At 50.9% G+C, this 15,965-nt stretch overlaps 3 protein-coding genes across 3 annotated transcripts; all 3 read right to left on the bottom strand.

Annotated features, from left to right (window-relative positions):
* Window positions 1-547: 547 nt before the first annotated feature.
* Window positions 548-2,892, bottom strand: LOC307207383 (uncharacterized protein). The gene is made up of 6 exons (XM_079961158.1): window positions 2,136-2,892; window positions 1,779-1,822; window positions 1,569-1,645; window positions 1,132-1,444; window positions 951-1,027; window positions 548-647 (listed from the first exon to the last, which is right to left on the bottom strand). The coding sequence occupies exons 1-6, from the start codon at window positions 2,261-2,263 to the stop codon at window positions 594-596; spliced, it is 693 nt and encodes a 230-aa protein (XP_079817284.1). The 5' UTR covers window positions 2,264-2,892; the 3' UTR covers window positions 548-593.
* Window positions 2,893-9,577: 6,685 nt separating this feature from the next.
* Window positions 9,578-11,620, bottom strand: LOC307207374 (elongation factor 2-like). The gene is made up of 3 exons (XM_079961148.1): window positions 11,530-11,620; window positions 11,295-11,427; window positions 9,578-10,397 (listed from the first exon to the last, which is right to left on the bottom strand). Exons 1-3 carry the CDS (start codon window positions 11,557-11,559, stop codon window positions 10,204-10,206), a joined length of 357 nt encoding a protein of 118 aa, XP_079817274.1. The 5' UTR covers window positions 11,560-11,620; the 3' UTR covers window positions 9,578-10,203.
* Window positions 11,621-12,853: 1,233 nt separating this feature from the next.
* On the bottom strand, window positions 12,854-14,950 carry LOC307207363 (uncharacterized protein; the record flags this gene model as incomplete). Its single annotated transcript, XM_079961130.1, has 7 exons — window positions 12,854-13,130; window positions 13,418-13,494; window positions 13,599-13,911; window positions 14,036-14,112; window positions 14,246-14,289; window positions 14,603-14,664; window positions 14,915-14,950. The coding sequence occupies 7 exons, from the start codon at window positions 14,948-14,950 to the stop codon at window positions 13,077-13,079; spliced, it is 663 nt and encodes a 220-aa protein (XP_079817256.1). The 3' UTR covers window positions 12,854-13,076.
* Window positions 14,951-15,965: the final 1,015 nt, after the last annotated feature.

Here is a 15,965-nt window from a genome sequence, read left to right on the forward strand (position 1 = left end):
CGGATTCGGCGCAGCCTGAATTTCTGGCTCAGTTGAAATAACTCCTCGGAATCAGCCTTCGCAGCCCGGTGCCCTCTGGGTGTTCTGAACTGCAACCTGCGTTGGCTGCGGGGGGTGCTGGGAGTTGTAGCGCAGGGCGCCCGGCGGGCGCAAGGTTGTGGATTGCTGCTTTGGACAATGGAGAAAATGTTGGCATGGTAAATTAGCGACAAAAGGTCAGAACTGTTGAGAGGACCTGAGTGGTGGGATCTAGGGGTATTATGGGGAGGGTGCTGTGATGGTGTTTCCTGCTTGGCAGGGGGTTGGACTCGATGGCCCTTGTGGTCTCTTCCAACTCTAGGATTCTATGATTCTAAGAAATGGAGGCAGTGAGAGATTTTACTTTCTTGGGCTCCATGATCACTGCAGATGGTGACACTGCATTCCTTATCAGCTATAGCTCCGCCTTATCCATTTCTGTACTGCTTCCATGTTATTTTGATACTGGCTCTTGTAGGAACGCCTTGGTTTTAAGTATGAGAGTTCGTCTGAAAGTCTAGAGCAGGGTGTTCTCCCCGCTCCGTGCAAATTCTCCCTTCTTCCTCTTACCTGTATTATTTGCGGGGAGGGGGCTTCAGCAGCAGCCACAGCGGTGCAGCAGTCCTACCCTGCAAGAAAGAAGGAATCCCTGAATGTGTGAATGGTCTGTCACTGACCAAATGACCAGGGACGGGGCTTCAAGAAGCCGTTGCAGGAAGTCGAGTCTCAGGTGAGCAGAGGGCTCTTGGGTTCGAATCCTGTTTCTGGCGAGGGCCGTACCGATGGGGGGCAGGGGGGGCGGGCTGCCCCAGGTGCTATCCTGAAGGGGGGGTGACATTCCGACGCGCCCCCTGCCGGCGCCCCGCAAACCCGCAAATCGCGAGCGGCAAAGCATAGAGCGGCAAAGCACTGAAACCCCCCTGTCCCCTTACCTGTGAGGCGAGAGGCCGTTGTCTCGGCTCCAGGCCCTCCCGGGATGCGGCGGCTCCCAGGCTGAACCGTCTCCTCGCTGCAAAACAAAGGGAGACATCAGCCGGAGCCTGGCTCCCAGCCACGCGAGCCCCAGTCTGGGGCAGGAGGGTGGGGATCTGAGAAGGGGGCATTTCATCCTACCTGATCTTATTAACTGCCCCACCCTGAACTCCTCCATGCGGGCAGCGTCAGGGCTCCCTCCCGACCGGCCTGGCACAGAGGCAGCAGCCAAAGTCTCCCCCTGCTCCGGAATCACTTGGGAGGCGTTTTTGATGGGGGGAAGCCTTGGCTGCTGCTTCTGCGCCAGGTACGGCCGGGCAGGAGCCATTCCCGCACGGGGAACGGAGGGAGGGTGAGGCAGGCGAGGATCAGGAACCGCCGGGAACCGCCGTGATGTTCTGCCGATCTTCGTCCCGGGAGCAGGCGCTGGAGCCTCATCCCTGGAGGCGTTGCCCTGTGGAGGAAGCAGAAAGCATCTGGTGAGAAGGGGCTGGGGCGGATGAAAAACTACTGCCCCATTTTTATGGCCCCCCAAAAGAAATTCCACAAGGACTCTTTCCTTCCTTCTGTCCCAGTACCTGATGTTCGCCACGTCCGCCACGTCCCTCCAGGGATTTCGCCAGCATGGGGTAGACGGTGGGGAAAGACTCCCTCCCTGCAAAGGAGATGGAAGAATCAGCAAGCGCCTGGATCCCAGATGATAGCACCAGTCTGGTGCATGAGGGAGGGGGGACACGGAAAGGAAACATTCCTAAAATATGGGGCACCCTATTGGCATTTCCACTTACCTGAAGTGGGAGCCTTTCCCCCCTCATACTGGCGGGCCTCTCGCCTAAGGAAGAAACAAGTTCTGTTAGTCTGATTGCTTGGAGGAGTTGGAACCAAATAAATATACAGATGATAATATTCATTATTATCACCTCTATATTTAGACATGTTGGTGGACAAATTTTGGAGTCGATTTTGTGCCCCACCCCTCACCTGCGTCCCTGGCGGGGGCCCACCTCACCACCCCCTAGCTAGGGCCCTGCCTGGACCACAGAGAAACCTTCATAAAAGTACAGGGATCTCTAAATCAGGCCTTCCTCCTCCACCCCCAAGATCCCTGGGAAACACTTCCCCGGCCACACAAGGTCACAACATACCTCCAGATGTTACTGGGTTTTCCTGCACCGCTGGGCTGCTGCTGCTTCCCCAAACCACGGCCCTGCAAAGAGAAAAGGACATTGTACTCTCTAGGGGGCAGAACAAGCACTCCTGCCAGGCTGCCCATGCCCACGTCACCACAGGCTGCCAGCCTGCTCCTGCCTGGGCGCCTGACCCTTGCTTGGAAGGAGGGGGGCAAGGGGCTGGGGCGAGACGGGACTGCAACCCCCAACCCAGCCCTGTTTCACTCAGGTCAGCACCATGACCACCCTGCACATGTGGGGAATGGATTCCCCATGGAATTAACCTACCACAATCTCCAGAGGTGCCCCTCCAGCCGCCTTCATATTTGGATGTTTCAGGAGCCTTTTATGTCCTAGGAGACAGAAAGGAAAATAAAAAACATAGGAAGAGTTTACAAGTGGGAAGACTTATAACACCGTCTAGAAATGACACCAAAGAAGGATGTTCTTCTCATTATAGGGGATTGGAATGCTAAAGTAGGGAGTCAAGAGATAAAAGAAACAACTGGCAAGTTTGGCCATGGAGTTCAAAACGAAGCAGGGCAAAGGCTAATAGAGTTCTGCCGAGAGAACAAGCTGGTCATCACAAACACTCTTTTCCAACAACACAAGAGACGACTCTACACATGGACATCACCAGGTGGGCAGCATCGAAATCAGATTGATTATATTCTCTGCAGCCAAAGATGGAGAAGCTCTATACAGTCAGCAAAAACAAGACCTGGAGCTGACTGTGGCTCAGATCATCAGCTTCTTATAACTAAATTCAAGCTTTAACTGAAGAAAGTCGGAAAAATCACTGGGCTGGTTAGATACAATCAAAATCTAATCCCTTATGAATACACAGTGGAAATGAGGAACAGGTTTAAGGATGTAGATTTGGTGGACAGAGTGCCTGAAGAACTATGGATGGAGGCTCGTAACATTATACAGGAGGCAGCAACTAAAACCATCCCAATGAAAAGGAAATGCAAGAAAGCAAAGTGGCTGTCCAACGAGGCCTTACAAATAGCGGGGGAGAGAAGGCAAGCAAAATGCGAGGGAGATAGTGAAAGATACAGGAAATTGAATGCAGATTTCCAAAAAATAGCAAGGAGAGACAAGAAAGCCTTCTTAAATGAGCAATGCAAAGAAATAGAGGAAAACAATAGAATGGAAAAAAAACAGAGATCTGTTCAAGAAAATTGGAGATATGAAAGGAACATTTTGTTCAAAGATTACCAAGGACAAAAGTGGTAAGGACCAAACAGAAGCAGAAGACATCAAGAAGAGGTGGCAAGAATACACAGAGGAACTATACCAGAAAGATATGGATGTCTCGTACACCCCAGGTGTGGTTGCTGACCTTGAGCCAGACATCCTGGAGAGTGAAGTCCAACGGGCCTTAGAAAGCACTGCTAATAACAAGGCCAGTGGAAGTGATGATATTCCAGCTGAACTATTTAAAATTTTAAACGATGATGCTGTTAAGGTGCTACACTCAATATGCCAGCAAGTTTGGAAAACTCAGCAGTGGCCAGAGGATTGGAGAAGATCAGTCTGCATCTCAATCCCAAAGAAGGGCAGTGCCAAAGAATGCTCCAACTACCGCACAATTGCACTCATTTCACACGCTAGCAAGCTTATGCTTAAAATTCTACAAGGCAGGCTTAAGCAGTACGTGGACCAAGAACGAAAACAAAAACCATCCCAATGAAACGGAAATGCAAGAAGGGGGAGAAATGGAGGCAGTGAGAGATTTTACTTTCTTGGGCTCCATGATCACTGCAGATGGTGACAGCAGCCACGAAATTAAAAGACGCCTGCTTCTTGGGAGAAAAGCAATGACAAACCTAGACAGCATCTTAAAAAGCAGAGACATCACCTTGCCAACAAAGGTCCGTATAGTTAAAGCTATGGTTTTCCCAGTAGTGATGTATGGAAGTGAGAGCTGGACCATAAAGAAGACTGATCACCAAAGAATGTATGCTTTTGAATTTTGGTGCTGGAAGGAGACTATTGAGAGTACCATGGACTGCAAGAAGATCAAACCAATCCATTTTGAAGGAAATCAGCCCTGAGTGCTCACTGGAAGGACAGATTGTGAAGCTGAGGCTCCAATACTTTGGCCACCTCATGAGAAGAGAAAACTCCCTGGAAAAAACCCTGATGCTGGGAAAGATGGAGGGCACAAGGAGAAGGGGACGACAGAGGATGAGATGGTTGGACACTGTTCTCAAAGCTATGAATATGAGTTTGACCAACCCATGGGAGGCAGTGGAAGACAGGAGTGCCTGGCGTGCTCTGGTCCAGGGGGTCACAAAGATTGGGATACGACTAAACGACTAAACAGCAACAAGTTGCTTTGGGAGACGATAATCAGGCATAGCCCAGTTCTGTGAAGCTTGGAGGGGGGTGTGAGGCATCTGGGCTTTAGCAGCACAGTGGTGCCTCGGGTTAAGAACTTAATTCGTTCTGGAGGTCCGTTCTCAACCTGAAACTGTTCTTAACCTGAGGTACAATTTCTGTACAAGCCAAGCCCTGGCTCCATGGCTCACCTGAATCAAGAGAATCATCTTGCCGCCAATATGGCTGAGACCCCATTCTTGCCGCATTAAATGACCACATCCTCGGAGCAATGGCAGCCAAGTCCAGTTCAGCTCCAGCCCCCCCCCCTCGTGCCGCCTTCTAGAACCCACCACTCTCAACTGACTCTCAGCTGCCCCCCCTTCAAACTCCATTTCCAAGCCTCCTTCCATCTTCCGTCTCCACCAGAATTCCACTCTCTCTCTCTCTTCCCCCTCCCTCCTTGCTTTGGAATTGTAATAGCATCACCTCACAATAATAATATTGCCACTCATCTCCTCTAGGCCTCCTACCTTGAGAATCCATCTTTCTCTACCAACTCTCATTGTCATCTGACAGGCATCCCCTTTAAAACCAGGGGGGGTCAAAGTGTGCTGGGATGAGGCCACCGTGGGTCAGGCCAGAGGGGGCTGGTGGGGGTGTGGTTGTGCCTCCCCTTCTTCTGCATCTTGCTCCCCTGCCCGATCCTTCAGCTGCTCGAGAGAATCATAGCATGGCAGAGTTGGAAGGGGTGCCAAGGGTCATCCAGTCCAACCCCCGGCAGTGCAAGGATCCTGCCCACAGCCAGCCCTGGCTGGGCTCCACACTCCCACCACCTTCTTCCCAGCCGGATGCACAGACCCCTTGCCATTCTGCATGGGGTGGGGAAAGGGGAGAGAGAGATGTTTTGCTCCCTGTCCCTCCGGACATGGATATGAGAGCCCTGTCAATATCTCAAGGGCGTCCCAGGGAGGAAGCTTGTCTTCTCCTGCTCCAGAGGCCCTCAGGATCTGAAGCCATGGCTTCAAGCGACCAGAAAGGAGATTCCGACTCCAGGAAGAACTTTCTGACAGCAAGAGATGTTTGACAGTGGGAGGAAATCCCTCGGAAGGCGGTAGACTCTCTTTCTTTGGAGGTTTTTCAGCAGAGCTTGGACGGCCACTTGCCATGGGTTCTTGAGCTGAGATTCCTGCATTGCAGGGGTTGGACTAGAGCGTGTTACTTCCAGGTTTCGATGCTCGCGCATGCGCCGACGCGCAAAATGATGTCACGCGCATGTGCAGAAAGGCAAAAAGCGATGCGTGCGTGCGCAGATGTGCCGATACCACTGTACTTTAGCATATATTCAACACAAAAAAGCGGCAATTTGTTTTTGACAAAGGACAGCTGGACATATAAAGGGCCCCATTACCTTCAGTAGCTTCGGGCCTCATCAATCCTAAATCCGGCCCTGCGTCGGACGTTTAGCTTCCAAAGAACGTTTGCAAACCAGAACATTCATTCCGGGGTTGCAGTATTTGGGGACCGGAATGCAAGGCGTTTGAGATCCAAGGTATAACTGTATGTTCTTTTAAATATTTTTTTTTTCTCCGTGAAAAAGACCCTGATGTTGGGAAAGATGGAGGGCACAAGGAGAAGGGGACGACAGAGGACAAGATGGTGGGACGGTGTTCTCAAAGCTACCAGTATGAGTTTGACCAAATTGCAGGAGGCAGTGGAAGACACGAGTGGCATTCCTTGGGTTTCAGACAGTACATGGGTAGTTTTAATTTCGTGACTGCTGTCACCATCTGCAGTGATCATGGAGCCCAAGAAAGTAAAATCTCTCACTGCCTCCATTTCTCCCCCTTCTATTTGCCAGGAGGTGATGGGACCAGTGGCCATGATCTTCGTTTTTTTGATGCTGAGCTTCAGACCATATTTTGTGCTCTCCATTTTCACCCTCATTTAGAGGTTTTTTTAATGGTGACTTTATGGGACAATAAACTCCAACTGCTCCTAATCCTTGGGCATGCCAGCTGGGGCCCAAGGAGTCCAACATCCTCTGGAAACCCCAAGGCAGCTAATGTTCCTCCAGGATGCCTCCAGCTAAACTGGCCACCATCGTGCCAAGCATTGGGCAAATCTACTTTAGAATGCAGTGCGCTTGGCGTTCAGGCTTGTAGACACTTCAGAAACCAGGCATGGCAGCAAGAACTCTTGTGGATACAGTGGTGCCTCGCAAGCCGAAAAGAATCCGTTCCGCGATTCTCTTCATCTAGCGGTTTTTTCGTCTTGCGAAGCAAGCCCATTGACGGCTTAGCGGATTAGAAAAAGGGGGGGGGGAGGAAAAAAACCCCGCAGGAAATTCGTTTTGCGAAGCACCTCCAAAACGGAAAACTCTTTCGTCTAGCGAGTTTTCCGTCTTGCGAGGCATTCGTCTTGCGGGGCACCATTGTACCTGGTTCTTGCACCATACCACACTCAGTTATGGGCTGCCTTTTTTGTTTCCTGGACCAATTCAAGGTGGGGTCAGGTAGTAAAGATCCGGACGCCAAAGCCCAAATGATTTCCCACCTGAATATATCTAACATGAGCCTCCCCAAACACAAACCTCAGGCTGAGTCTACCTTAAGAGCCATTAGGCTGGCAGGTACCAGCAGGCCAGACGCGGGTGGCGCTGTGGGTTAAACCACAGAACCTAGGACTTGCCGATCAGGTCGGCGGGACGGGGTGAGCTCCCGTTGCTCGGTCCCTGCTCCTGCCAACCTAGCAGTTCGAAAGCACATCAAAGTGCTAGTAGATAAATAGGTACTGCTCCAGCGGGAAGGCAAACGGCATTTCTGTGCGCTGCTCTGGTTCGCCAGAAGCGGCTTAGTCATGCTGGCCACATGACCCGGAAGCTGTATGTCGGCTCCCTCGGCCAATAAAGCAAGATGAGTGCCGCAACCCCAGAGTTGGTCACGACTGGACGTAATAGTCAGGGGTCCCTTTACCTTTACTTTTTACCAGCAGGCCAGACTGTGTGACCTCAGTGCTTGCAGATATCAGGCTGTCTCAAAAGACAATGGAGTGCACCTCCAGGGGTGAAATCAAACCACTGTTAGCAGCACCCAAGTGACCACCCCAGGGCAGATAGATAGCCGTGTTGGTCTGCCATAGTCAAAACAGAAGGGTGGTGGGAATGGGTGATTGGCAGATAGCTGTGATGAGCCTGTTGACGACTCTTAACGACTGCAATAGGTCTTACAGGAAAATCTAACGACTGCAATAGGTCTTACAGGAAAAACTTAAAACCATGGAGAGACCTGGTCTGAACAAAGACATTGGATTCTTATCTCATTATACATGACAAAGCCATTTTTCACCTTCTCACCCCTTGCTTTTTCCTGTCCTATCTGCCAATCACCCATTCCCACCACCCTTCTGAGTAATACCCCTCCCCACCTTCTCACTATATAGAAGGGTCTGGTGACTTCTGTTTCAGTGTATCTGAAGAAGTGTGCATGCACACGAAAGCTCATACCTAGAACTAACTTAGTTGGTCTTTAAGGTGCTACTGGAAGGAATTCTTTTATTTTGTTTTCACCCCAGGGCGTAAGCCTGGGCAGTGAATATGGGGGCCCTGCGCTGCCCAGATGACAAGACTGGCTGACGGGGTCCAAAGGAAAGCAGAGCAAGACACCTGGATGCAGGTGTTGCAAGTGTACAAGCACCGCCCAACGATTTTAGGGAATCCATTTAGGATTTGGGCAGTTTACTCCTTAACCCTTTCTTCTCCCAAAGGTGTCTTGGCAAAGCAGGAGAGGTTTAGTGACTAGGACAAATGTCAATTTCCCATTTTTTCCAATCAGAAATTCAGTTCCATGTTTGATTTTCAGGGGGGGGGGGCGTTTGCTTGTTTCTTAAAAGCTCTAATGAAAATTTCTCCCAATATCCAGATTTTCATATGCAATTTTGCTCATACACACATTATGGCAAGCAATTTCCTGTAATATACAGTAATGCAGTTTTCTGCCACTCGTTTCAATGTCCACTTTAGCCTAATGTAGACATTATGGCATACGTTGGGCTGGATTTGCTAAATTCAGAGAAGTGTGACTTTCAAAGGATAGCCATTGTTTCGGTTTGCCTATTCTTTCAGGAAACATGAAACAAGTCCACTTATTTATTCAGTGAAGTGTATATACCTCTTAATTATCGCAAAGATATCATTCACTCAATCACTACTGGTCTTTATTCATGTCTGTGAGAGTCCCCAGGCGACCTATTTTGATTGCTTGCAAACAGGTTCGATTATATCTATTCCTTATCGAGCCTGCTGTTTGCAAGGGAAGAGGGGGTGGTAACAAGTTAATGAGCACTCATCCTGATTTCCTTGCTGGGACTTTGCGAAAACCATCCTGTGTGTTTTTGACCAGCTATTCACAAAAATTAAACCCAGAGGCCTTCAGCCGCTAATGCTCCACAGGTTCTATTGTCTTTATTGACAATTCTATTGTCTTTTGAAAAGACCGACCCTGGGTTGCATGACAGTAAGGTAAAGGTAAAGGTACCCCTGCCCGTACGGGCCAGTCTTGACAGACTCTGGGGTTGTGCGCCCATCTCACTCAAGAGGCCGGGGGCCAGCGCTGTCCGGAGACACTTCCGGGTCACGTGGCCAGCGTGACATCGCTGCTCTGGCGAGCCAGAGCCGCACACGGAAACGCCGTTTACCTTCCCGCTGGTAAGCGGTCCCTATTTATCTACTTGCACCCGGAGGTGCTTTCGAACTGCTAGGTTGGCAGGCGCTGGGACCGAACAGCGGGAGCGCAGCCCGTCCCAGGGATTCGAACCGCCGACCTTTCGATCGGCAAGTCCTAGGCGCTGAGGCTTTAACCCACAGCGCCACCTGCGTCCCATTTGCATGACAGTAATCTACGCCAAAATCAGGGAGCTGTGAAGCTTCCAAGGCGCCAGCAAAGAGCTGTGTGCACACATACAACCCCTGCACTAAGCGCACCGTTTTCTAAGTAAAACTGCTTTCGTACAGCACAGATGAGCTCCCCCCTTGCTTCTAAGTGTGTGGGCTCAGGTCTCAACGGCTCTTAAAGACATCCAACACAACAGGCAGCCTCGTCTTATTAAATTTATTATTCCAGTGGTACTAATACATTGATTTGCACAATGACACCCATTTAGCAGAGAGGCTGCGGGCCTTCTAGCTTTTGCCCAACTAGAAAAGCCTCCCGCCCTTTTCGCTCCCAATCCTAAAAGAAAATTCCTCCAGAGTGCCCCCCCCCTTCCCCATCGAATCCAGTATTTGAGTATGGAATGAAATTTCACGCACCCTTTTCTTTTCGGAATTTTTCCTGTCCTCCCCAACCTGCAAACCAAGGGAGGAAAAGACAGGTTTTCCCCCCCTTCACTTGGCTCCGAGCGTCAAATAAATATGGAGGCGGGCAACGTTTCAGTTGCATCAAATGGAAATGTATTTTTGGAAGTTATAATGGCACTGGGTGAGCGGCCCCGCTAGTTCGTGTGCAGACGGCCTGAAACCGTCTGAATGCAGACACGGCTCTTTTTAAAATCTGCCCCGAGACGGAAGATCAAGCAAGGAAGTAGCCCAATGCCTTTTGCAAGACACCTGCGGCACTGATGTTACTATGCAAGTTAAATTTGGAGTCCCACAACATACATTTTTAAATTTATTCTTTTACATCTGGTGTGGCATTTTTAATTCTGCTTGGTTGATTGGTTTTTACAATATGTCCAGGAAGTTATCTAGTGCGGGAATGCCCTCCTTCAGCCCTTTGCGCTTGCGGGTCTCGGCGACCACCTGGCAGGGGCGGCTGGTGTTGTCAAACGGGTCTCCGGGCAGGATCTGCCAGTGGTCAAACACACACTGGGGGAAAGCCTGGCCACCCGTGTTGGATCTCAAGTCAGCAGTGAAGCCTGTGAAGAGGGAGGGAGAGAGAGAGAGAGAGAAGAGTTTATACTATAAGCAAACAAAACTGCAAGACAGAAATACAGGTGTTCACGTTTACCCACACACCCCACAACCAGCTCCTGGTCTTAACTAAAAGCAGCACCCTGGAGGCATAAGGTAAAGGGACCCATGACCATTAGGTCCAGTTGTGACCGACTCTGGGGTTGCAGCGCTCATCTCACTTTCTTGGCCAAGGGAACCGGCGTACAGCTTCCGGGTCATGTGGCCAGCAGGACTCAGCCGCTTCTGGCGAACCAGAGCAGCGCACGGAAACGCCGTTTACCTTCCCGCTGGAGCGGTACCTATTTATCTACTTGCACTTTGACGTCCTTTCGAACTGCTAGGTTGGCAGAAGGGACCGAGCAACGGGAGCTCACCCCGTCACGGGGATTCGAACCACCGACCTTCAGATCGGCAAATCCTAGGCTCTGTGGTTTAATATTAGTGATAATGTATACCCAACCCATCTGGCTGAGTTTCCCCAGCCACTCTAGGCAGCTCTCAACAGAATGCTAAAAACACGATCAAACATCAAACACTGAAAACTTCCCTAAACAGGGCTGCCTTCAGATGTCTTCTAAAAATCAGATAGTTTATTTCCTTGACATCTGATGGGAAGGGGTTCCACGGGGAGGGCACCACCACCGAGAAGGCCCTCAAAGCTGGGCCTCAGTGTCCAAGCTGAATGATGGGGGTGGAGACGTTCCTTCAGGTATAATGGGCCATTTAGGGCTTTAAAGCTAAGTACCAACACTTTTAGCCTGGGAGACAACCTCTGATCGATCCTTCACACCTCCAGCTGCTGACAAAAGTCACCTGGAAGATTCAAGTGCCAAGGGAGGCTGATAAAAGCTGACACTTACCAAAGGACTCGTTGACAGGAAGATAGGCCTTGACCACAAACATGGGGGTGCCGGCCACCTGGGACTCCTCAAAGACGTGCCCCCGCTTCCTGTTCAGCACGCCATAGATGCCACCCACAACCTGTTCTGGGCACTGGAAGGGGAAGAAAGCGGGTATATGTTACAGCACTGCACGGAGTCAAGCCAGCGGGCTGCTGCCGCCTCTTAAGAACACAGCCTGCCTCCAGTTACCCACCTGGATCTCCACAAGGTAGATGGGCTCCATGAGGCGGGGCTGAGCCGTCAACACGCAGGCATAGAGACACCTTCTGGCCGTGGGAATGCGAAAGGCTGGGCTGGATGAATCCCAAGCCGGAATTAAGATCGCTGGAAGAAATATCAACAACCTCAGATATGCAGATGACACAACCTTGATGGCAGAAAGTGAGGAGGAATTAAAGAACCTCTTAATGAGGGTGAAAGAGGTGAGCGCAAAATATGGTCTGAAGCTCAACATCCAAAAAACGAAGATCATGGCCACTGGGCCCATCACCTATTAGGAAGTCCATATTTCGAAACAGGAAGTTTTACATCATTGTGAAATTGTATAATTTTGCACTAACGCATACTTGTTTTGACATTCATGTACCTTATTGTTCGCGTTAGTAATTACTAACTTCCGAGGTTATGTAAAAATCACCTGCAAGTATCTTCACCACGCCTTTTCTTGCCAGAGGTTCTGGCGCCAAATCTATGTGTGCGTTTAGCGATCTCGCGGCATCCTCGCAACGATCCTGCAAAGCTGGCGAGGCAGAGAGGAGTGGCGCTTTGCCCAAGCCCTCTTAATGACAACCCAGCTTGCCCTGCCTTGAGTCCAGCTGCTCCTCCGCTGGTGCCAAGCATCATTGGTGCCAGGCATCCCGTGGATCACAGCCCCATAGTGAGAAAACTCACAGGCCCCCTCCTCGCTGAAAAGCAGCGCTGGGAAACAGAGGGAGATTTTCCGTGGGGTTTTTGCAGCGCTTTCCTCAACACCACCTGCTGCATCTCTTCTCAAAAGCCACCCTCCCCTCATGTCTGCTTTTTATCAATGAATCAGGGCCCGTGTCTGTGTGTGTGTGTGTGTGTGTGGTCACTTTCGCTCACCAATCGCTGTCGCTCATCATTTCTGCCTGTCATTCTCACCTCGGACCTCCTGGTTTTCACCCCTCGGATTCGGCGCAGCCTGAATTTCTGGCTCAGTTGAAATAACTCCTCGGAATCAGCCTTCTCAGCCCGGTGCCCTCTGGGTGTTCTGAACTGCAACCTGCGTTGGCTGCGGGGGGTGCTGGGAGTTGTAGCGCAGGGCGCCCGGCGGGCGCAAGGTTGTGGATTGCTGCTTTGGACAATGGAGAAAATGTTGGCATGGTAAATTAGCGACAAAAGGTCAGAACTGTTGAGAGGACCTGAGTGGTGGGATCTAGGGGTATTATGGGGAGGGTGCTGTGATGGTGTTTCCTGCTTGGCAGGGGGTTGGACTCGATGGCCCTTGTGGTCTCTTCCAACTCTAGGATTCTATGATTCTAAGAAATGGAGGCAGTGAGAGATTTTACTTTCTTGGGCTCCATGATCACTGCAGATGGTGACACTGCATTCCTTATCAGCTATAGCTCCGCCTTATCCATTTCTGTACTGCTTCCATGTTATTTTGATACTGGCTCTTGTAGGAACGCCTTGGTTTTAAGTATGAGAGTTGGTCTGGAAGTCTGGAGCAGGGTGTTCTCCCCGCTCCGTGCAAATTCTCCCTTCTTCCTCTTACCGGTATTATTTGCGGGGAGGGGGCTTCAGCAGCAGCCACAGCGGTGCAGCAGTCCTACCCTGCAAGAAAGAAGGAATCCCTGAATGTGTGAATGGTCTGTCACTGACCAAATGACCAGGGACGGGGCTTCAAGAAGCCGTTGCAGGAAGTGGAGTCTCAGGTGAGCAGAGGGCTCTTGGGTTTTAATCCTGTTTCTGGCGAGGGCCGTACCGATGGGGGGCAGGGGGGGCGGGCTGCCCCAGGTGCTATCCTGAAGGGGGGTGACATTCCGACGCGCCCCCTGCCGGCGCCCCGCAAACCCGCAAATCGCGAGCGGCAAAGCACTGAAACCCCCCTGTCCCCTTACCTGTGAGGCGAGAGGCCGTTGTCTCGGCTCCAGGCCCTCCCGGGATGCGGCGGCTCCCAGGCTGAACCGTCTCCTCGCTGCAAAACAAAGGGAGACATCAGCCGGAGCCTGGCTCCCAGCCACGCGAGCCCCAGTCTGGGGCAGGAGGGTGGGGATCTGAGAAGGGGGCATTTCATCCTACCTGATCTTATTAACTGCCCCACCCTGAACTCCTCCATGCGGGCAGCGTCAGGGCTCCCTCCCGACCGGCCTGGCACAGAGGCAGCAGCCAAAGTCTCCCCCGGCTCCGGAATCACTTGGGAGGCGTTTTTGATGGGGGGAAGCCTTGGCTGCTGCTTCTGCGCCAGGTACGGCCGGGCAGGAGCCATTCCCGCATGGGGAACGGAGGGAGGGTGAGGCAGGCGAGGATCAGGAACCGCCGGGAACCGCCGTGATGTTCTGCCAATCTTCGTCCCGGGAGCAGGCGCTGGAGCCTCATCCCTGGAGGTGTTGCCCTGTGGAGGAAGCAGAAAGCATCTGGTGAGTAGGGGCTGGGGGGGATGAAAAACTACTGCCCCATTTTTATGGCCCCCCAAAAGAAATTCCACAAGGACTCTTTCCTTCCTTCTGTCCCAGTACCTGATGTTCGCCACGTCCGCCACGTCCCTCCAGGGATTTCGCCAGCATGGAGTAGACGGTGGGGAAAGACTCCCGCCCTGCAAAGGAAATGGAGGAATCAGCAAGCGCCTGGATCCCAGATGATAGCACCAGTCTGGTGCATGAGGGAGGGGGGACACGGGAAGGAAACATTCCTCAAATATGGGGCACCCTATTGGCATTTCCACTTACCTGAAGTGGGAGCCTTTCCCCCCTCATACTGGCGGGCCTCTCGCCTAAGGAAGAAACAAGTTCTGTTAGTCTGATTGCTTGGAGGAGTTGGAACCAAATAAATATACAGATGATAATATTCATTATTATCACCTGTATATTTAGACATGTTGGTGGACAAATTTTGGAGTCGATTTTGTGCCCCACCCCTCACCTGCGTCCCTGGCGGGGGCCCACCTCACCACCCCCTAGCTAGGGCCCTGCCTGGACCACAGAGAAACCTTCATAAAAGTACAGGGATCTCTAAATCAGGCCTTCCTCCTCCACCCCCAAGATCCCTGGGAAACACTTCCCCGGCCACACAAGGTCACAACATACCTCCAGATGTTGCTGCGTTTTCCTGCACCGCTGGGCTGCTGCTGCTTCCCCAAACCACGGCCCTGCAAAGAGAAAAGGACATTGTACTCTCTAGGGGGCAGAACAAGCACTCCTGCCAGGCTGCCCATGCCCACGTCACCACAGGCTGCCAGCCTGCTCCTGTCTGGGCGCCTGACCCTTGCTTGGAAGGAGGGGGGCAAGGGGCTGGGGCGAGACGGGACTGCAACCCCCAACCCAGCCCTGTTTCACTCAGGTCAGCACCATGACCACCCTGCACATGTGGGGAATGGATTCCCCATGGAATTAACCTACCACAATCTCCAGAGGTGCCCCTCCAGCCTCCTTCATGTTTGGGCGGAGCCTTTTATGTCCTAGGAGACAGAAAGGAAAATAAAAAACATAGGAAGAGTTTACAAGTGGGAAGACTTATAACAACTTCTAGAAATGACACCAAAGACAGATGTTCTTCTCATTATAGGGGATTGGAATGCTAAAGTAGGGAGTCAAGAGATAAAAGAAACAACTGGCAAGTTTGGCCATGGAGTTCAAAACGAAGCAGGGCAAAGGCTAATAGAGTTCTGCCGAGAGCACAAGCTGATCATCACAAACACTCTTTTCCAACAACACAAGAGACAACTCTACACATGGACATCACCAGGTGGGCAGCATCGAAATCAGATTGATTATATTCTCTGCAGCCAAAGATGGAAAAGCTCTATACAGTCAGCAAAAACAAGACCTGGAGCTGACTGTGGCTCAGATCATCAACTTCTTATAACTAAATTCAAGCTTTAACTGAAGAAAGTCGGAAAAATCACTGGGCTGGTTAGATACAATCAAAATCAAATCCCTTATGAATACACAGTGGAAATGAGGAACAGGTTTAAGGATGTAGATTTGGTGGACAGAGTGCCTGAAGAACTATGGATGGAGGCTCGTAACATTATACAGGAGGCAGCAACTAAAACCATCCCAATGAAAAGGAAATGCAAGAAAGCAAAGTGGCTATCCAACGAGGCCTTACAAATAGCGGGGGAGAGAAGGCAAGCAAAATGCGAGGGAGATAGTGAAAGATACAGGAAATTGAATGCAGATTTCCAAAAAATAGCAAGGAGAGACAAGAAGGCCTTCATAAATGCGCAATGCAAAGAAATAGAGGAAAACAATAGAATGGAAAAAAACAGAGATCTGTTCAAGAAAATTGGAGATATGAAAGGAACATTTCGTTCAAAGATTACCAAGGACAAAAGTGGTAAGGACCAAACAGAAGCAGAAGACATCAAGAAGAGGTGGCAAGAATACACAGAGGAACTATACCAGAAAGAAATGGATGTCTCGTATACCCCAGGTAGTGTGGTTGCTG

The sequence above is a fragment of the Podarcis cretensis genome, assembly GCF_951804945.1.
Source record: "Podarcis cretensis genome assembly, chromosome: 18".
NCBI classification, from domain to species: Eukaryota; Metazoa; Chordata; class Lepidosauria; order Squamata; family Lacertidae; genus Podarcis; species Podarcis cretensis.